Source organism: Rattus rattus, chromosome 6 (genome assembly GCF_011064425.1).
Source record: "Rattus rattus isolate New Zealand chromosome 6, Rrattus_CSIRO_v1, whole genome shotgun sequence".
Lineage (NCBI taxonomy): Eukaryota > Metazoa > Chordata > Mammalia > Rodentia > Muridae > Rattus > Rattus rattus.
The window spans coordinates 154,098,935-154,121,412 of record NC_046159.1 but is presented as its reverse complement, the minus strand read 5'-3'; the positions used below and the strand labels follow the sequence as shown (position 1 = coordinate 154,121,412).

The 22,478-nt window shown below is 49.5% G+C and overlaps 1 protein-coding gene across 13 annotated transcripts in view; it reads left to right on the top strand.

The window, feature by feature from the left end:
- Prkag2 (protein kinase AMP-activated non-catalytic subunit gamma 2) overlaps positions 1–22,478 on the top strand; it is a 163,025-nt gene that overhangs the window by 103,344 nt on the left and 37,203 nt on the right. For 5 of the 13 annotated variants that reach the window (XM_032907154.1, XM_032907155.1, XM_032907156.1 and 2 more), the window contains exon 3: positions 14,226–14,295. In XM_032907154.1, coding sequence (XP_032763045.1) covers positions 14,226–14,295 — 70 coding nt within the window. The other 8 variants (XM_032907152.1, XM_032907153.1, XM_032907149.1 and 5 more) reach the window with 4 other exon arrangements.

Here is a 22,478-nt window from a genome sequence, read left to right as displayed (position 1 = left end):
AGCTCGGGAGGCTTCTCTCCAGCAGGACTGATCTCTTGAACACTTAGAGCGTCTTTCTTTGCCAGCTTTAGTGCTCTCCTGACTGAAATGTCTTCTGCAGAACGAATGAATCCATCATTCTTAAATTCAAAGTCTCTCGTGCTCTCAGGGTGCAAGAATAATGACTCCAGGTCCCTGGCTAAAGCATCATAGAAATAGCTTCTATCACAAACCCTGACTGAGTCTTTATGCCCCTCTGGCACCTCATGAGCCGAGCCTCCACTGTGTTCCTCTCAGCCTTCCCTTCTAAGTTCCCACTTGAGTGCCTCGTTGAGCTCTGCTGCTAGCACTGTTCTTTCTAACTGCAAATTAAACTTTTCTACACTCCAGCCATGAAACAATTTCAATGGAGGAGAAAATACCAACGTTGCCACACTCCTAATACCAATTTCTGTATTAGTTTCTTGTTGCTCAAACAAAAGCAACGTAAGGGTTTAGTTTCAGCTCACAATTCAGGCTGCAGGCAATTGTTGTGGTGAAGTCAAGGTATCAGGATCTTGAACCAACTGGTATGTCCGTAAGAAAGTAATGAACACTTCCTCGTACTCAGCTCACTTTCTCCATTTTATATAGTCCAGCATCCTTTGCACAGGGAATGGCGCCGCCCACGGTGAGCAAGTCTTACCATCTCAATTAACACAATCAAGTCCTCTCTCCCTAGGCATGCCTAAAAGCCTTTCCCTCAAGTGATTGTAGACTCCGCCAAGTTGAAATTACCACTGACCATCACAGAACCTTGGTGTCCTGCAAATATGTCCAAGACATGCAGGAGTCCTGACCCTACCTTCAGATCTCCTCACACAGTCTGTAGGTGCATACTACCGTTGTGTTCTAGCTCCTTTCTCGGTTTCTGTGATAAAACATTGACCAAAACCAGTTCCAGGAGGAAAACGTTTATTTGGCATACAGGTTACAGCCCATCATCAAGAGCAGCTGAGGCAGGAACCGAAGCAGAGACCACAGGAAAACACTCAAGCTCCCTTACTTATGTAGCCCATGCCCACCTACCTAGGGATGGCACTGTGAGCTGAGCCCTCTCTCATCAATAAGCAATTAAGGAAATGGAAGCAATTATCGAAATGAGGTTCTCTCTTCCCAGATGGGTGAGGTTGACAGCTGACATTAGCCACCACACTCTGTAAAGTGTCTGTCACCTACAGATCTTCAGGGTACAAAGGACAAAGGGAGCACAACTATGGCTGTGACCCTGTCTCCTGCCATGGTCCCTCTCTTGAACATTCCCTCAAGGGTACAGATCTGGTAACCAGCCACTTCTCAGCAGGGGAAATACAACTAACTGTTCTCTGCCACTCCTATGATTATGTGTGCATGTGTGCATACATGGGTTTTCCCAGCCCCGCCCCAGGGGAGATAGAATTCTACACCAGCAGATGCCTCTAAAAGCACTGGCCAAGCTGGACATGGTGGTACAGCCCTGTCATCTCAATACTTGGGAGGCAGAGGCAGGAAGACCAGGAGTTCAAAGTCATCTCCAGCTACAAAGTTCAAAGCTAGCCTGAGCTACATAAGATCTTGTCCTTAAAAAACTCACAAGTGGAGGACTAATTTCACCTGGTTACTTGCTGACTTGCAACTAAGAAGGAACTAGTTTAAATTTTTCTCCCCTCCAACCCCCGCCACCTCCGGGCTTCATATTGCTCTCTGTTATAGAAGCTACTGTGTATTGTAAAGAAAGAAAGAGAACACAGTTAGCAGCAAGCTCACCAAAACACATCCTGTGTGTACACAACAGTCTATGGAAGCAGAGGCCACAACACATGCATTTCCTTCTTTAGCGTGTGTCAGGGATCCAAAGAAGGAATGAGTGAGGGGAAATCTTGGTCTGCTATTCGTGTGCGTGTGCGTGTGCGTGTGTGTGTGTGTGTGGCTTCTCTGTGCAAGCCTTATCCTTAGCCATCTGCGATGCAAACCATTCTCTTTTAAAGTAAATAAACTATTGTTTTACCGTGGTTGGCACATTAAGCGGCTTTCATGGTCCATGAGTAGGTTATACTTTAGAGTTTTAAAACCAGGCTTTGATTTCTTACTGCCCAGCCTCTGCTGTTGCCATCGACGTCATGGAGCCCACACTTTATTTTCCTTCACTCCTCCTGCGTATGTATTTATTGTGTGTATGTGTATGCAGGCCCGAGGCTTTTCTGAGCATACTCCTCTCTCAACCATGAGCTCTCTGCCTATAGGGAGATCTGAAGCTTGTCCTCCCTTTGACTTCCTTCAGACCCCACCCAGGCCCGCGGCTCAGCGGTACTGGATCTTGCTACCAAGATAACTGGATTCAGTCCCCAGAGTAATGGTAAAAGGAGAGAATTGACTCCTGCAAGTTATCTACATGCGTGGGTACCCCAAGCACGCACACAGGGAGAATAAATAAATAGATATGATTTTTAAAGCTACCTCAATACAACTTTGAAGGAAGCCCCATTCGAGAGAGTTCTTAAGCATCTGCACCTTCTCAGCAGATGGACCTTCTTTTATTTCAACTTCTTGGTGACGTGTACTTCAGCACATGGGGACTCTGGCTTCCAGACTTTAAATGTTATCTCCACCTAGGTAGACCCTGGCCACCTGAAGGTGTGGCCTGTCTCTGTCACAGCACCCTGCCTGGCATGGTTTGAACTGGAGGGCATCAGAATCTCCTCAAACAGGCTCAAGGATAAAGTCACTATTTTCTCATGTGTGCAGGTCCAGGGATAGAATAGGCCCCAGGCAAAGTGAGACATGGGTAGGCCTGCTCAGTGACATCACCCAAGCCCTGTCTGCTGTGGTTTCATCTGAAGGCACCCGGCTGGCCACCCAAAGCTCTCAGTGCATGCCTACCTGACAAGAACTGATAGGCGGAGTCATGAACATGTAATGTGGAGCTGACGCTCCGGGCCGCTCCAGAGCGACGGAAGCCAATGTAACACATGCGTGGGGAGGATGTGAACCCCAACATTCTGAAAGGGAAGCAGAAGGGAATGGATGCTGGGCAGGCAGCCAAGAGAGTCCCTCTGCAACAGAGCAGTGTGAATCCAGGGGGGCCACCTCCCAGTACAGTGTGCAAATCACCTTGTATAGCACTGAGTTTAAAATAGGAAAGACATTTTCTTTCCTGTTCTGTATGGTATATGATAATGTAATACACTTGTGTGTGTGTGTGTGTGTGTGTGTGTGTGTGAATAAAGTACAAATACTATGTTGTGTTGTAATCAGAATAAATATGTACATGCACATTTTAAACACATAGAATTTGTAAATTTATTCAGTTAGCAAGGAACTATAAACTGAAGACTTACAGGTACAAGGCAGTGAGGGTTGTCATTTCTCATGTAGAAAAACCCAAAGACTCTATAATCAGACACTCCTTGTTTGTGGTGTTGTTGTTGTTGTTGTTGTTGTTGTTGTTGTTGTTGTTTGTTTGAGACTGGATTTTTCTATGCATCCCTGGCTGTCCTGGAACCAGCTCTATAGACCAGGCTGGTCTCAAACCCACAGAGATCCACCTGCCTGTGCCTCGTAATATGGGCTATCACTGCCTGGCTAACAAACACTTTTCAAAGCTGTCCTGTAATTCAGTGCTTGGGAGACAGAGGCGAGAGGATTATGGGCATGAGGCAAGCCTGGGCTACACAGAGAGTTTCAGGCTAGCCTGGCTGGGTTACATAGCAAGACCCTTGACTCAGAAAAAGAGAGAGAGGGAGATGGTGGGGTAGGGTAGAGGGGGAGGGAAAGGAGGAAGAGCAGGAAGAAGAAGAGAGGAGGAGGAGGAAAGAAGAGGGGAAGTGAGAAGAGGCAGGAAAGGGGGCTCAGCAGTTAAGAGCACTTGTTATTCTTGCAGAGAGCCCAAGTGTACGTCAGAACACCCACATGGATGGCCGACAACTGTAACTCTGTCCTGTGCGCTGTCCTGTGCCCTTTGCTAGCTTCTTGCTTGTGCATGGTGCATGTAGGCAAAACACCCATACATACGAAACAAATGTTTAAAGTTGTTTTAAAAGAGAAGAAGGAGAAAGGAGGAGGGGGCGGAAGGAAAAAGGTAAGAAAGAGAAAGACAACCAGGGGTGGGGATGGAGGTGGGGTTGGAAGGCTCCCGGAGGCTCGAGGCTTGAGTCCAACAGCCTAGAGCTCCAGCCTCACAGGGTGGTTGTGATGAAATCATACATTTAGATCAGCGAACAAAGCAAGGTGCTCAGAAGTAGAGCCCCACTTCAGTCCACTGAGTGTGAGTAAAGAAGGTAAGTCACCTTGACAGGGAGAGTAAACTTCTCCCAGCAACCGTGTGTCATCATGTGTCACAGTAAAAAACTGAATCAAAACAGGTCACGGCGATAAATAGACTAGCCAAAGTTAAGACTTCTAGGAGGTTGGGGACAGGGACACAGGTGAGGAAAGCCAGGGCCAGAAACCTTGCTCCTTTGTATTCAGAGAGCGTCCTGAGCTTTCAGAATACGCACTGTGAGTGCTTAGCTCTCTAGTGGAGTAGCCAGGCTACCGATCCAAATATATGAAAGCAAACAGCACAAGGCCAAGGGGAAGGAGGCTGAGGACCCATGGCCAAATTACAGCATGCACTCTGAACTCAGGAGCACTCTCCCCTTGCTTAGCCTTTGCAAACTAGAGCTCCAGGATGGTACAGGACACAAAGCCACACAAAGAAGCCCCAGGGAAAGGGGAGCCAAGGAAGAAGAAGGGAAAACCAGTGTACTAATTGCTTTACTCATTGCTGTGGCCAAGTGCCTGACAAAGGCCACCTGAGGATGGAAGGGTTTGCTTTGGTTCACAGTTGGAGGGGCTCACGGTTGGAAGGGCTCACAGTTGGAAGGGCTCACGGTTGGAGGGGCTCACGGTTGGAGGGGCTCACGGTTGGAGGGTGCAGTCCATCATAATGGGTATGTGTTAGCGGCAGGAACGTGTGGTCACATTGCATCCACCATCAAGTAGAAAGCAATGAGTAAATGCTCAACTCACTTTCTCCTTTTGATTTGGCTCGGCATCTCTCCCCTCAGGATAGTGCTGCCCACTTTGGGGTGGGTATCCCAATCTTTATCCAGTCTAGAAACTTCCTCATAGATGTGCCCAGAGGTTTGTCCGCTGGCTGATTCTAGACTCTCAAGTTGGCTGACAGTGCTAGCTATCATAAATGGAAGAAAAGGGAAAGAGTACAAGACCATGGAGAAGGAAAGTCCTTCTTCAGTGAGCTACAGTGGGCTAGCCCCACCCATATCCATCATTCAGTCAAGAAAATGCCTTGTAGACTTATCTACGGGCAATCTGATGGTGGCATTTTCTCCATTGACGTTTTCTCTTCCCAGATAACTCTAGCTTCTATCAAGTTGTCAGAAGGCCTAACAGCAGGTATGGAACGCCTACCGCCAGAAGATGCTAGAGTCCTGGTAATACTGTGGTTAAAAGGAAACCCGTCTCCCCCTCCCAGAACTTCCAGTCCTGTGGGGGAAGCTTGTGTGATGACATAGAACTGGATTGAAGCTACAGAGAAAGAAACTAAACTTCTAGAAGGCTGCTGAAGTAAATCTTCACACCCTGAGAGGGAGAAGGAAAAGACACAGAAAACACAAACCATAAGAGGGTGTGTTGGCCGGGGAGAAACAGTTTGAAACAGGAAAGGCTTAGTTTGAATAATGGTGTCTGGTTTCTGAGAGCATGGTAAGCCAGAGAACATGGTGGAAGCATATCATATGGGGGTGGGGGTGCTGAGCTTACTGGCAGTTTTCTCTTTGCCCAGTTTATTCCTTCTGGCCCTGCCTATAGGATGGCGCCACCCACACTGAGGGCGGGGCGGCTCTCACAGAGAGGTGGTGGCATAGCCAAGGTGCGTCACTAGCCCAGTGCTTCTCAGCCCAGTTAGGTGACAATCAGCATTGCTCATCACAAAAGTTCACTCGAACCTCATCCAAACTGAAGACGGTTGCTCTCTCGTGATTAGGGAACCATGAAAAGGTAGCCTACAGAACGGAGAAAGCATTCACCAACCAGGTGTCTGGCAGATGATTATATCCTGAATGCAAGTTTATCCTTTGTTTTGTTGAACACTGTGTTGTTCAGGCTGGCCTCAAACTCCTGGGCCTACGCAATTAATCCTCTTTCTCCAGCTCCAGAAGCAGAGATGGCAGGTGCACACCTTGGTGCCCAGCTTTAACGTAGGGGACTGAGGAGATGGCCTCGTTGGTAAAGTGTTCGCTACACATTCATGAGGACCTGAGTCCAATTCCCATAAACGGGTGGGCATAGTGGGACGTGGCTCCTGTAATCCTCGTGGTGAAGAATTGGAGACAGGAGGTCCCTGGCGCTTACTGGACAGCTAGTCTGGGTTCATTGTATCAAACACTACGGTGGAAAGCCAGGCGGTGGTGGTGCACATCTTTAATCTCAGCACTTGAGACACAGAGGCAAACAGGTTGGAAGTCAGCCTAGTCTACAGGGTGAGTTTGGGTTCAACCAGGGCTACGCAGAGAAATCCTGTCTCAAAACAAACAAACAAACAACACACACACACACACACACACACACACACACACACACACACACACACTAAAGGGGAAACGTTTTAGGTTTTATATATCTTGAATTTGAGAGACTATATATGTAAGTACAGTAATTTATATAGAATTCTCTCTCTCTCTCTCTCTCTCTCTCTCTCTCTCTCTCTCTCTCTCTCTCAAGGTCTCTCTATCTAGTCCTGGCTGTCTGCCTGCCTCTGTAGAGTTATTTCTAATCTTATTTCATTATTTTCATTACGTGTCTATGTGTGGGTTTATACATGTGAGTGCAATGCCTGCAGAGGCCAGAGCTGTCAGATCCCCTGGAGCTGGAGTTCTAGCTGCTCCTGCGCCATCTTGGAGCAGGTGCGGCCTTGCTGGAGGAAGTGTGTCACTAAGGGGTGGACTTTGAGGTCTCAGAAGCTCAAGCCAGTTTGCTTTCTGCTGCCTGCAGATCTGAAGGTAGAACTCTCAGCTCCTCCAGCACCATGTCTGCCCGGATACTGCCATGCTTCCTACCATGGTGATAGTGGACTGAACCTCTGAAACTGTAAGCCAGCCCCAATTAAATGTTTTCCTTTTAATAGTTGCCATGGTCGTGGTGTCTGTTCACAGCAATAGGATACTGACTAAGACAAGCAGTAAAGTGCTCTTGATGACAGAGCCATGTCCTCTTCATATAGAATTCTTAAATACTGCACTGGAAACAAAGGCATTTGATTGTAGGCAAACAAAGAAATTACCAAAAAGAAGCCACCAACCAGATAAACTGTGAAGAAGAGAAGTGTCATAGTCACTGTTCTGTTGCTGTGAAAAGACACCATGACCAGGGCAACTCTGATACAAGAACTCGTTGAATTAGGGACTTCCTTGCAGTTTTAGAGGGTTAGTCCATGGTCATCGCAGCAGGCATGGTGCTGAAGTGGTAGCCGGGGGCTTTACATCCTGATCTGTAGGCAGCAGGGGAGAGGGAGTGGGAGGGGCTGGGCCTAATGTGGGTGTTTGAAACGTCAAAGCCCAGTGACATACTTCCTCCAACCAGGTCACACCTGCTCCAACAGGCCACGCCTCTTAATCCTTTTCAAACAGTTCCTCTAACCAGAAACCAGCATTCAAACATATGAGCCTCTGGGTATTCTCATTTAGATCGCCACAGGAAGGTAAGAGGGGAGACTCAGAAGAGGATTCCTGGTAAAGACAGAGGGGGCCCCATCCCCAGTAATGGGGAAGAGGAGCAAATCCTGTGTCATTGCTACCCTGCCTGAGCAGTGGTCTACCCAAGGAACAAGCAGGAGTGTCCGACCTTGCCAGTGAATCAGATGCCATCATCTACCAGCAATTGAGTACAAAACAAACAAGCAAGCCACACTTGGTGGCACATCTTTAATTCCACTGTGCAGGAGGCAGAGGCAGGTAGATCTGTATGAGTTCAAGGTCTACATGTCAAATCCAGGCCAGCCAGGGATACGTATTGATCCCCTGTCTCTCTCCAAGAACAACAAATCTTGTACTGTTTGAAGTAGATTGGGGTTTTGTGTTAGGCAGCATTCACAGCTTCAGGAACAGGTGTAGCCCAGGGTAGCTCCATGCTAGCACGTTTTACACCCAGGGAGGCTGCCATGGCAGCCAGAGTCACTCAGAGACAGTCAGAGACGAGCAATGACTTCGGGTCAGTGCGCTAAATAATTGAGGGGCTCCTTTTCCTGTATTTACGGTCAATTTTTTCTTGGCAATAAGTAGCTATTTAATGTCTCTTTGTTTCTTAAGGCAGAGCAACCTCGCAGAACCTTGGTGCATTAAGGGTACTTTTTGGCAGTTGTTTTGTGATTGTGCATCCGGGTGAAGCTTTTCCTTCCAAGCTATTCAGAATACTGTATTTCTCATTCTCCAGGCCGGTTATGTAACAGATCTTAATAATTCAGCACTTCTCACCAGCCAGGACGCCACGTTTGTAAGGGCTCCGTTTTTTGCAGGCATCACTTTAGAGCAAATTGTTCCTCTCACCACACTAGAGCCCTGGAGCCTCAGATTGGCTGAAGAGGCAAAGGCATACAGGTAGAAAGGTGCCCTGTGGTCACACAGAAGCAAGGGGAACACCCACCATGCCTCTCTGTTGCCAGAAGAACCATGCAGGTCCCCTGGGGGGATTGGCCTCAGATGGGCTGTCAGGAAATTTGAGGTGCACGGTTTATCTGGTTTTTCTAATTCCAAACCCAGGTCCTGACCGACTGTGATGGATGAGCTCACACCCCTCCTTCTGTATGGGGATAATACCAAGCCCTTCCTTCCCCCTCTTCCTTGCCCTGGCTCCCCCTCCCCCCTGCCCAGAGCAGCTAAAATTAAGTCTGACAAAAAGTCTGCCGAGACCTTAAGAAAATATTGCCATAGAAGGGCAACTGAGGACCACCAACTTTAAATAGTTCCTGCCCATGAATTGACCTTCTTTGGACCCTGTAGGTATTCACGCAGGTATCTAAGAGCTTTGAAGGCCCTTGACTTCTTGCAAAGGGCCGTATGATAGAACAATATTTCATCCGCCCTTTCCTATTGCTCCATAGCTGTCTTTCTGAGAAATGTGTTTTCTTGCCAAGTAAAAAATCCATGACATAAATTTGATTTCACCAGCTTATTACATAGAAATACTTCCATTTCAGGCTGCTGCTGTACATCCAGTGTTGAGGGAGGAGTGGGCCCGGGAGCTGGATAAGTGTGGTTTCCATTCTCTTATTGAGGACCACTTTGTAGAGAACACAGCCCCTGCCTGTTTCCTGCCCATGTTAGTCTCCAAGACCATCTCTTCAGTTTGTAAGGTGACATTGATGGGCTCCTAACCAGGAAGGACCCAGGAAAGGGGGGACTGGGGAAGTGGCTCAGAAGATAAAAGGGTGTACTGTTCTTTCAGAGGACCCTGGTTCAGTTCCCAGCACACATGTGGTTGCTGACAACCTTCCTTAAATCCTTTTCTGAGAAACCCAGAGCCGTCTTCTGGCCCCTGCAGATATGGGCACCAGGCCCACTCATTTTAAGCATATACACTTTAGCATACACATTTTAGGCATATACACTTTAGGCATACACATTTTAAGCATACACATTTTAAGGCAAAACTCATAAAATAAAAATAAGCTTTAAAAAAGAGTAAGAGATTTTCAAAAACATCACCAACATTACCACAAGGACAAGAAGGTAAAATCTGAGGTGTGAGACGCGGGCAACACTTATGCATTCATCACCAACCTTGATCTTTCGAGATAACAAGGTGTAGGTACACTTGCCAGACACACTGTGGAGTGGCCACGTGGCTTTAATGGAGGCTGGATCCTCACGTACTGCTGGCAAGTGCCACACCGTGGTGGTGCAACCCAGAGGGGCTGTTCCTCAAATGTTAGCCATGAAGTAGCCAGTAGAATATGACCCAGCAACTCTACTCCTCGGTATTTAACCCCCCAAAATGGAAATGCATGTCCACACGGACATGAATGTTTGTAACAGCCGAAAGGTAGAAACCTCCTAGATGAAATGTTCACCAGCTGAGGGAGGGCCACACCAGGACGATGACCCCTTGTGTATGACATCTGGAACCAATAGAGACAAAAGTGGATTAGCCCCACGGTGGGGGTGAGCAGCCAGCAGGAAATAAGATAGTGGGTGCACAGTTTCCCTTTGGGACAGTGAAAAGATTGTCAACTTGGTTGCCTGACTCTTAATCCACTGAAAGCCACTGCACTACAGGGTAAGCTATTTTTTCCAGTAAATACATTCATGAGTCCCAATTGTCATTTCTTCCACAAAATTGGCTTGACTCATTGGGGGGAAGGCAGTGTGCTATCTTAAGCAGGATGTGGATTCCGGCACAGGCAAGATTCAGAGCAGGTCCCCCACCATCAAGGTCCCTCAAGGTGACCTTTCATAAAAGTCATGGTCACTTTTGTCCACCCCTGCATTCTGACCCCTGGCATACACTAACTTGACCCCGGTTTCTATAATTGTGTCATTTTAGTAACGTGAAAGCAATGTATGACCCTTAGAAATGGCTTTACTTTAGGGGTTGGGGATTTAGCTCAGTGGTAGAGTGCTTGCCTAGCAAGCACAAGGCCCTGGGTTCGGTCCCCAGCTCCGAAAAAAAGAAAAAAGAAGGAAAAAAAGAGAAAGAACTGGCTTTAGTTTGACTCGGAGTAATTCCTGTGAGACTTGTCCAAATTTTATTTGAGACAGGGTCTCACCATGTAGCTCTGGCTGGCATGGGACTCACTCCATAGACCAGGCTGGTCTAGAACTCACAGAGATCCACTTACCTTTGCCTCCTGAATGTTGAGATCAAAGATGTGCACTACCATGCCCAGTTTTTCCAAGTTTTTGAACAGATAATTGGTGGACCTTTAGAAGTTTTGGTGTGATGTGCGGTGGCATAGATGATTTGTATGTTGTAACCATCAGCCATCGAATGGCATCTGTAATTCCCAGTTAAGGCTCTTAGGAAGGCAGCTGCTGGGAACATCCTTGTATCCTGTCAATGTGTCCATTGTCGCCCTGTGATTAATACTCAGGAAAACACCTGATGTGTGATTTGTAACTGTGCACAGCTTCAAAGGAAACTGGCAAGGTGTTTTCAGGGCATTCTTTCATTCTGGTTTTTCTTTTCAGATTTATATTTAATTATGTGCATGTGTATGCAGGTCTCTCTGTGTCTGCCCACATGAGTGCAGGAGCCCTCCCAGGCCAGAGGTGTCAGATCCCCTGGAGCTGGAATTACAGGCAATCATAAGCTGCCTGAGAGTGCGGGGAACTCAGGTCTTCTGGAGAAGAACAGCAGGCATTCCTAACTGCTAAGCCATGTCTCCACCACTCTCTGTTTCTAGCCATCCCAGAGTGCAAACCAGTTCTGTTTAGTTCTGTCCTCACCTGCACTGGATGCAATCAGTGTGCGCTTCATCCTGATGGGTGTGTGTCGACAGCTCGTGCCTTGGATTTACACGACTCTCCTCGATGTGCTTGTCGCCGGTTCTGTCCCACCCGCTCCTGGTGAATTGTCTCTCCATTCTTTCTGTCTGCTTTTCTCTGAGTTTTCAGCATCCTTTTATATTTGAGACACCAGTCATTGGTTAACTGTGTGGTTTGCAAATATTTTCTCCCACTTTGTAGATTTAAGTTATCAAATTTTCCCTTTTATGGAGAATGTTTTCCATCTGAGATTTTCTCAATTGTTTTCCTCAAAGGTTCACATGTTAGGACCATGACCCAATTTGCGCTAACTTGCAGATAACATTGGGATAGTTTGGGTTGTCCTCGTTCGTTTGTTCTGACAATTGATAACCAGTGCCCACTGGTAGTTAGGAGTGTGCCTTCCTGCAGTTGTCAAAGCATGGTTCACATATTAGCTTGGATGCATTGCTGGTGTGCTGTTGGCAGTTATCTGTTTCTCTCTAATATCACATAGTCCCGATTACTGCCGCTATACTGTAAGCTTTTTAAAAAGAGATTCGCTTTGGTCTGTTGGGTTTCTGAGACAAACGCCTTTTCTTATTCTGGGGGCGGGGGTGGGGGCGGGGGTGTTGAGACAGGGTTGAGACTGACTGTCTGGAACTAGCTCCATAGACCAGGCTGCCCTTGAACTCAGAGGTTGGCCTGCCCCTGCATCCCTAGTGCTGGGATTAAAGGCCACCCCACCCAGCCTGCTTTTATTGGTTTGTAATGTCTGTGCATTATGTATCTCTCTGTGGGTTTGAGCAATGAAGGCGAGTGCACAGAAGCCCCTGGACCTGGTGTTGCAGACAGATGTAGGCCATGGATGTGGGTGCTGAAGGAGAGTGGTGGGTCCTCAGCCCCTGCGCCCTCTCTCCGGTCCTCACTGCAGGGTTTAATAATGGGAAACGTGACCCCTCCCACTTCAGTCTAGGTGTTCCAAAGCTTGCACCTTCCTGTGTGAGGTATAAAATCGGCTTATTTGTGTCTACAAAACAGAGTTCCTGGGATTTTGACAGGAAGTGAAAGAAACCCAGAGATGACCTTGGTGGCTGACATTTTTATCCTGGGTCTTCCTGAATGTGGGGTGTCCCCCGCCCCCCGCCTGTTACCTCTGTGTCCACCTCACCTACTGTGCACACTTTAGATAGAAACTCTGTATGTGGTTCCTGTGTTTATTTTACGTATTAACTTTCGTAGCAGAGACTGTAAACAGCATTTGATACCAGCTCCCACATAGTTGTTTTTATTATACCAGATGCGGTGTGTTGATCCTCCGCTCTCCCTCATCTTCCTGATTGTAGAAGTGTGGTTTGTTTCCAGAGTCTGGGGTTTTATACACAGACAGCCTACAATTCGGATGGTTTCATTTCTTTCTTCCTACGTAGTGTGTTTTAATATTTTTAATTTTTTTCTTTGAGAACTTCATACATGCATACAATATATTTTAAAGACTTTTTAAAAATTGTATGTCTATGGGTGTTTGCCTGTGTGCACATCTGCACGCAGTGCCTCCGAAAGCCAGAAAGGGTACCAGATCCCTGGAACTGGAGTTACAGTTGTGGGCTGCCATGTCGGTAGCAAGTGCTCCTAACCACTGAACCACCTCTCTACCCCCAATTTACAATGTCCTTTGATCATATTCCTCCCTCTCCCGCTCCAACTCCTCCTCCAGCCCCCTCCTCACCTTCTCCTCCCAACCTCAGACCCCCTTTTCCAATTTGCCTTTTATTCCTGGTACTTGGCTAAATGAGACAGAGCTCTGAAACTGCTCCGGAACTTAAGAAGTGTTCAGTTTTTTCACTACAAAGCAAGACAAACTGCTTTTTTTTTTTTTAATCGCAAAACAGCTTAACAAAACAGTTTTGGGTTTTTATTGTGGTTGTTTTGTTTTTTTTTTTTTTTTTTTGTTTTTGTTTTTTTTTGTTTTTGTTTTGAGAGGGGACACTTTAGATTTAGGAATTGACCCATCTAAGGTTAAAAGAGGTCTCTACTTCCTGCTTCTGGGCTTGTAAAATTGACAAGTTCCCTCCCAGGTCGGTGGCCCGGCAGGTGCTGGCCGTCGGCAGCCTCGGGCCCTAACCCGCAGCAGACGGCTGCCAGCCTCGCCTGCCTGCCAACCAGAGTTGGCGATAGGGAAGTCTCAGATACCCAAGTCCAGGGTGACGGGCGTGCCCGGGGCCAGATTTAAATTGTGTGAACTTTTGGCCGCAAGCTGCGGCGGTGAGGAAAGAGCGAGCTGCGAGCGGAGGAAGCCAGTTAAGAGATCCGCCGCGGGGAGAGGGGGTGGGATGGAGAGCACGCGAAAGCGCGGGCGACGCGCGGCCCCGAAGGCGGCCTCGCCTTTTAAGGGAGCGGTACGCCGCCAGCGCGGGGCCCCGAGAGGGAGGCGCGCACCCGCCTAGGGTGCGGCGGATGCCCATGGGCCCACACCTGCGCGAGAACGCGCGTGTCCGCAGGCGCGCGCGGCGGGCGAAGCGCTGGGGCCGCCGCTCCCCCTTCCCACGCTTGCTCGCGGGCCGTACCAAAGGCGCAGGGGGGAGCGGAGCGAGCCATCGCGGCCCACCTGCGGCTGCGGGGCCTGGGCGGGGACGCGCTCCACCCTGGCCTGCCGCGCGCGCCCGGGGCGCGCGCCCGCCGCCGCTGCAGGCCCCTCCCCCCCGATGCGAGAGAAGCCGGAGCGCCGCGGCCCATGCTGATCCGTGTCCTCCTCCTCCTCCCCCTCAGGCGGCGCTGGCGGCGGCCCCGGGACCCGCGGAAGCCGGCATGCTGGAGAAGCTGGAGTTCCAGGAGGAAGGTGAGTGCGCGACCCGCGCCCTGCGCTGCCGGCGGCGAGCACCGGGACTGCAGCCCACTCCGGGGAAGCACCGGGCTCCCGGGATGCAGCCCGGTTCCTGGGGACGCAGTCCGGCTCTGAGGAAAGCACCCGGCCTCGGGGAAGCAGCCGGGTTCCTGGGGATGCAGCCCTGTTCTGGGGTTGCGCCTGGTTCCGGGGATGGAGCTCGGTTCCCGGGGACACAGCCTTGCTCCGGGGATGCAGTCCGGTTCTCAGGGAATCAGTCTGGCTCCCGGGAATGCAGCTCTGCTCCAAGGGACGCAGCCGGGTTCTGGGGGACGCAGCCCCGATCCCGGGAGCGGCCGCCCGCGCGCTCCAAGGGACGGCCCTTTTGTCCTCCGCACCCGAACTCAAGAGAGAGCCAGGTGTCATGCAGCCCTAATTGTGCATGTCACCGCGCGCCCCGAGGACACCCCCGGAATCATATGGACAGCCCATACCTTCAAATAACAAACCGGTTCCCTTATCTGTATTTGTGGAAATACCTCCAGTAGGGTGTGTCTGCCTCCCCTCCTCCCCCTCAAATGGGTAAAGTTGAATCGACAAACCCGAAGTGGCTTCGTAGATCTGGTTTGAGACCAGTCGACCCCCTCACACTTGACCATCCTGTCTCCTCTCCTGCCGCCTGGTTATTCTTCCTGCCCTATTTTTAAATACTAGCTTCTTACAGGTAAATAGCCTGGCTCTTATTTTGAGGCTGCTAACATTTAAACGGGGAAGTCGAAAATGAACTTTATATAAGATGCATGACCATTTGCAGACTATAAAAGGCCTTATGCAGTCTCGTGTACTTCCATGATTTATTTAGGGGCTGCTCCTTTTTCCGAGAGTACTGACAAAATGAAGGGCCTGGAACAAAGAATGTGCTGTGTGGATGCTGTCCCTTGTGCCAACTTTACTTTAATACCCCTGTTCATTTATGTTCAGACAATTACTTAAATAAGCATGCTCAACCAGCTGGGGAGTGCTATCCTGATAGCATTAGGCCAGTGCCTGTTGTAGCTTCACTGTAGCACTTCACAAAAAAAAATATGTTGGCCTAAAGATAATGTGTCTCTATAGAAATGTCTTCGTTATTAACAAACGGTACATTTCAGAATTTTCCTGAGCTTTGCTTGTGTTTTGTCCTATCAAAAGAGAAGCCCGTGTCTTCATTTGGACGCACCTCCTGATCCCTTGGTGTTCCTATGCTGCACAGCAGGTAGTGACCAGTGGCTGCCAGGTTTGTGGTCTGGGATGTCTAAGCCTGTAGAGATTGAAGTGAGGCTTGCCGGAGTGGAGCTCTATGTGGGAGGACCCAGACTCACATGCAAGTGGTGTTGCGTTCTCCGTGCCTTGGTTTCCTCTTGTCTGTAAGAGAGCCAGTGGTGAAACGCTTCGAGGGTTCCGTGAGATCATCCGCTCTGTGGCGTTCAGTGAGAACCCATGGTCAGTGCTTTGTAAATGTTACTTTTGCTAAGTGCCATTATCCAAAACCCACAGACTTTATTAGTGAATCTCAACATGGGGGTTCTGCTTAGTATAGGTTTCGTGGCTTTTCTCTTTCCTCAAGATTTATTTTATGCGCCTTTCTCACAGTTAGCTGTGTACGCTTTCGCCTCTGGATTGCCTGGGTCGTGAATGTACAGTGTGAAAGCAAGCGGGTTAAAAATTAAAATTAAAATTAAAAACAGGAGCGCCCCCTCTCCACCCATCTATTTTTATCCGTGTCACCGTCGTTGCTTTTAAGCTGAACCCCACAAATAACCGTGTCAAATGTTCCTAGATTTTAGGCAGACTATCAAACAATTGCTGTGAGGCTGAGCTGGAATGGGGAATGGTGTTGGCGGAATAGTCCAGCGTTTCCCTGGAACTTTAAATTGTTCGTTCATCTGAAATTCAGAAAAGCCGCTTGTTTGAAGGGGAGAAAGGAGGTGCAACAGGGAGGCATCACACCTTTAAGTATCCCGGGAACCCATGCTAGCCGTCCGCAGAGCGGGTCCCGACTGAATCTGCCCGTTCACTCTTCTGCCTTCCTCATTTCCCCGTGAGTGTCCTCAGTTACGCATTTGGAGGCCTGACGACACATTCGTTATACGGGCAGGTACACGGTAACTGGAAGGGTTGTGCCAAAGCCGTTTTTCTATTTCCTAATAAATGTCAACTCTGTTGCAGCCGACAGAAGGCGTTTAAAGTATTAGTAAAGCTGGAGGAAAGAAGAGGTGGAAGGCAGACAGCACAGCAAGGCTGGGGACGTTGTTAGTCTGAGCTAGGGGACTAGGCCCAAGCTCTGATTAGGGAGGTAGTCCTGCTCACTGCTCTCCTGTATGCGTCAGCTGGGCTCGGGCGCTTCCTGCTACCCAGCCCTGGTGTGTCTGCCTTCTCTCGGTTGTTTCACAGGCTTCCCTTTAAAGAGTGAGGCTCCAGGTCATGGGCCTTCGGGTACAGCAGAAGGGGCTATCTCATCTCAGACTTTGCGTTATTCACCCAGTCTGTCCCCTTTGCAGCCCAAGGCCAAACACAGTAGGGCTGGGGTCCAAGAAGATTGATTTATGAAACGGGCCAGTGTTGGCTTCTAGATGTAGCACAGCAAGCCATGCTCCTCTTGGCACTCAGCACGTCCCTCACCCTTTCTGCCTGCCACCTATCTTACCACAGCTCCGGGGTGCACCCCAAATCGCATCTCTCTGAAGCTGCCCATCTGTGTGCCTTTCCCTTGTCCCCCTGTTCCGCTCTGCTGGTATCTGCCATAAGGATCCCAGTAGCCACCTGAAATGTCTGCACTTGCTTTGTGATGCTGGGAGAATTCATTGATCTGATGCTTGCAAAACCCTGAGACCAGAACGTCTCCAGAGCCATCGCTTTATGGGTTTGCTTTTTTTTAATTCTTTAAGCTCTGGGACTTGTCACTTCATTTCAGCATTGTGTTTATCTATCCCAACTGCTTTAAATTTATTTCCTGACTAAGTCTGAACCTGAACATAGCCTGGACTGCTCTAAAGATCATATATTGCATGCCCCACAGTTCAGTCGGCCAGAATCCTGGCCCTATTTACCAGCTCGGCCATTCTCGTAGACTTTAGGTCCATCCCTGGCTTCCGTCTTGTTGTCCCCACAGTCTAGGGGCTTGTAGAGTGACAGGTTTGAGGTGGCTTGCGGCAGTGGTGTTCTCCGCCTGCCCTTGCTGATCGGTTTCTCCTCACCTTGATCGTCTGTCCATCCCACCTCTCAGTTCTTCACCAGGCAGGTCCAGACCTCACTCACACAGTCTTGCTGTGGGAAGCCAGGCTAATTGAGTCCAGAGTGATGAGAAATAAGGAAGGGGCTGGGCGATAGCTCCATTGTGGTGTGGTCGTTTGCTTCTGCTGCTGTGACAAACCCCATGACCAAAACCAACTTAGGGAAGAAAGGATTTATTACCCCATCGCTTGTAGTTCATCCCGAAGGAAAGTCAGGGCAGGAACCTGGATGATGCAGGAGCTGAAGCAGAGGCCATGGAACGATGTCGTTTACTGGCTTGCTACCCATGACTCTTTGTGTCACCCAAGATACAAGGACACAGGTGCCCAGAGAAGGCACCACCCTGAGTAGGCTGGCCCTCCCACATCAATCACTGACTGACAGGTACCCTACAGACATGCCGAAAGGCCAGCAAGATAGAGGCATTTTCACAATCGAGGTTCTTCCCAGGTAACTCTAGCTGGTGTCGGGTAAACAGGAAAGCTAAACAGCAAATACAAGGACCTAAACTCAATCCCCAGCACCCACATATGAAAAAGCAAGGCGCGATAACACCAGCTTGTAATCCCTGCGCACTGGGGAAGTACGGACAGGCAGATCTCTGGAGTCTGCTGGCCAACCGGACTAGGCGAATTGGCAAGGTCCAGGTTCAGTGTGAGACCCTATCTCAAAAACCAAAGTGGAGAGCAATGGAAAAAGACATCGAGTAGCCACCTCTGGCCCTTACCCGCTCGTGCACCCAAACACTTAGATACACGCATGCACACATGAATGCATGCACGCAGACACACAGGCACGAGAAAGAACAGGGACCACTTTGTGGGAGAGTAAGCCTCATTTCCCAGTAAAACACCTCAGAGTTAAGGCCCTGTCATGTGAGGGACTTGGCCATCTTTCCTGGGGTAATCCACAGAGCCTCCTGAAGCTTTGTTTGAGCATTGTTATTATTATGGGCTGTGTCTGGCAGACACAGGCCTGGCACTTGGTGACTGCTTGCTTGCTTTCCATTCCTGCCTGGAAGTCAGACTGCAGGGCGTCCAATAACCAGTGTGTACACACACACACACACACACACACACACACACACACACACACACACACAGGCGGGGGGAGGAGGGGGAGAACTAACAAAAAACTTGCCCACTAACCCACGGTTCTTACCTCATGGGATGTAATGACCTAAAGTAAGCAAAGATGGGGGCTCTCTCTGGAGACAGCACACCTCAGATATTGCAGCCATGGGGTCACCATACATGAACAAGTACACAGTTTCCATGTGGTATTAAATTTTCACTAGGATAGGAAATTCAGGGAAAATATAAATGGCTCCGGTTGCGTCTGCTGGTAGGGGGGCAACCTAGGAAGCCTTCCTCCTCACCAGGCACTCAGAGCTTTTTAGAGCAGGCTCTGCAGTCAGCCTGCAGGTTTGTTGCCTGCGATGAGAAGGGTGCTGACCTCTGGTGGTAGACATGTCAAAGCGACAGGTTCTGAAGGTCTCTCTGCGCTCTCTCAGCTCTTACCTTCTCTTGCAGGCTTGGCTTATAAGCAAGGGATATATTGATTCTTGACCACAAGAATAATTAAGGTTGTGTGAAATATCTGTAGTAGACATTTTCCTGCCTAGCTTTAGCCGTATTCACATATCGCCACATGTTTTAGGACATCCAAAGTCAGGGTCTAATGTATCTTAATGGTATCCTAGGCTTAAGAAGGTACAGGGGTCGTCATGTAGACTGTGCTTTGGGAGGGAGTCTGCCCCCACCAGAAGTTTCTGGGATGAAATTTGAGTCCTTATGTAACCTGGAAAGGTGATGGGTCTTTAAGAGATGAGCACGCCCTTAGAAGGGAGTAACGTTGGTCTCCCAGGTATACGTTGGTTCTTCCAAGGCAGGTTGGAAAGGATCAAGCTAGCCTCAGCAGTCTCTGGCCTCTCTCTGTCCTTAGAGCCTCTTGTACCAGCCGCCTTGTGATACTCTCCCCGTTACGACGCAGCGCGTAGGAAACTCAGTGCACACGAACACCACGCTACTTAGGTTCTCCCGTCACCAAAATCATAAGCCACGTAAATATCTGTACTTTGCTCAGAGCATGGTATTCTGTCCAAGTAGCAAAAAGCAGGCTAAGACAGACAGATAGGCAAAGGTTATGCTGCCGAAAAGGGGGGTGGGGAAATCCCTGACTGGTTTAAACATCGAGTGTTTGGATAGCAAAAAATGTGACTTATCACTAGGCTTCGCAAGTGCATGGAACCAACTAGAAACTCATCAGGAACCAAGGTAGCACCTCCCGTCACTTTGCTAGGGACTTGTGAACTTCCCTCCAGAAGACTGTCTTGCTATCGTATGGGCCTGGTGGTCCAGATCCCATCACTGTCCAAGTGGAACTCCACCCCACTCACCAGAGTCCTGGGCCTGCGGTTTGACCTCAGTGGCTTCCACCTTCACCAGTCAGATATAAACAGGAACAGCGTCCGCTGTGCAGCAGCAGCAGCAGCAGCACCAGAAAAATCGGAAGCATGTTTTAATGTCCTCTTCTCTGAGATCTTTTGATAACCACTGGCATGTATTGTAGCACTATGCTGAATCTCAAATAACCCCAAGGCACCCAGCATTACCACCCCCACCCCAGCCCCACCCCCGAGTCACAGAAGAGGGAACTAAGAAGGGAAGAGGTGAAGTGCCCTCTCTGAGACGGCAGGCCCAGCACATTCGGGAGACGTGTGGTACTCACCTAGAGTCAAGCCCGTGTTGGAGGCCAATGTGAGGCCATCTTCCTTTCAGGAAGCCCCCTTACCATGGTTGCTGCCTCTTTATTCTTTACCCCAATTCTGCCCTGCATCCAAACTTGCCAAGGTCAGCAGAAGCTTACCGTCCCCAGATCCAGTGGGCAGCAGTCAGCCCTCACCCCCTCTCGACCTGCAGTCCACACAGTCGCCCTGTGTCCTCGTCGCTGAGCTCATCCTTAATGTCTACCACACAGCTGGAGCAGCAGCTTGGTGCCTGGTGGGCTCCTCACTATGGCTGGCTGGTGATTCCCTCTGTGGTTCTTCCTCTTCCCTTTGCAGCCAGTATAACATGGTGTGACTCACAGCTCCATGCAGCCACCCTTCTTACCGAGGGGAAGAAGCCAAGTGCTCCTGAGGCTCCATCTGAGGCCTACTCACCCTCACACTGGTCCTCACCTGAGAGAGCACTCACTCCTGGCTCTGACCAGTATTCATGCTGCCCAGCATTTGGTTTCATTGCCATGAAACTTAGTGTCTAAGAATGTCCAGTACACCTCTCCAGCCAGGCCTCTGTCCTTCACGGGTGCCTAGCTAGCAAAAGCAGCCATGATCCCCATAGTCTTCTCGATTTCCTGATCTGTTTTTCCCTCCCTCCCCTTCCCTCCCCCCCTCTGTCCTAATTTGATAAAGAAGGAAGGGATGGAAAGAAGCAGGAGCGGACCCCAAGAACAGGCGAAGTTGGTCATGGAAGCTTATGAGGGATCGAAGGAGGCAAAACAAGCTGCAGAGATCAGCTTCTCTGGGGACCAAAAGCCAGCCTGTGGAGGAAAGGGTTTATTTTATCTTACAATAAAAGGTAGTATGTCACCACTGAGCGAAGTCAGGGAAGGAACCTAAAGGCAGAGGCCATAGAGGAATGACCTTGCTCCTCATGGTTCACCCAGCCTGCGTTTTAGACAACCCAGGATCACCCACCCAAGATTGGTATCACCCACAGTGCACTGGGCCCTCCCACATCAGTCATTAATCAAGAAAATGTTTCGCAGTCTTGCGTATAGGCCGGCTTAATGGAGGCATTTTCTCAGTTGAAGGTTCCCTTTTCCCACATGAGTCAACTTGTGTCAAATTGACAAACCGGAGCCCTAGCCAGCACATTTTCTCCTTCTTCCTCTTCCCCACCCCCTTCTTTCACTCTGCCGGCTTGGTTTGATGATATCCCCCACTGTCTCACCCACCTGAGGATTGCTTTCTAAGCACCGCCTCTCTTCCTGCCAGCCCAGCCCTCTCCATCCATCCGTCCGTTGAACTAGGAGCTGATCTCTACAGCTCGCCCTGCCTCCTTCAGTCCTGCCTAGCTTTCCTCCCTGTCCTTGGTGTCCGCCCCTCCCTCCCTCCCTCCCTCCCTCCCTCCCTCCGGCACTTCCAGCTTTTGCTGCCTGGAGCACACACACACCAACTCCACCAGGCCTCTGTCTTCTCAGGGACTATTCATTCTCTCCCCCCACCCCACCCTCCTCTCTCTGGATGGTTCTTCCCTCTCCTCTCGCTGAGCCCTGCACACCTAACCTAATCTTTAAAATGGCTGTAAGAAGCAGTTAGCCTCATCGTTTCCATTGCATGGAGGAAGAAAGTGAAAAGGACAGGCCTGCAAGTCTGAGCCAGGCAGGACGTCACTGAGTATCTCAGTGCCCTAATGGGGTCACTGCATTTCTTTGTTAGTAAACCTCAGGCTCCAAGGGCCTTCATTTCCTATAAATATTTGTCACGTGGAGTGGAACTTTAGCCCTCACACTCACAGAGCCTGGAGTACTTCAGCCGGTTGATTCCTATGGGAAAAAAAGAGCTATTTGTGTTGAAAGCACCGTGCAGGTGAGGAAGAGCTGACTTTGGTAATGCGGATGAGGTGGAGAGGTGGAGGACAGTGGAAGGTACCGAGTCTCTCTGCGATGAGGACACATCTCCACCCACCCATGCCGGCCAAGCGTGCGGTGTCTGCCGATGGGGCGAGTCATTGGTAATCCAGCAGGAAGGATGGGCAGTTTACTCGCCAAATCTGTGTGAGGGAGGGTCTTCCAGATTTTCACTTTGTGGGAACAAGGTGCGTTCTGCTAAGGGTAGAGAAGAGTCTGACTTGTCTTCCATAGTTAAGGAAAAATCCATGGGGAGGCAGCTAATTTGGGGTCCTTTGGGTTGAGTTGTA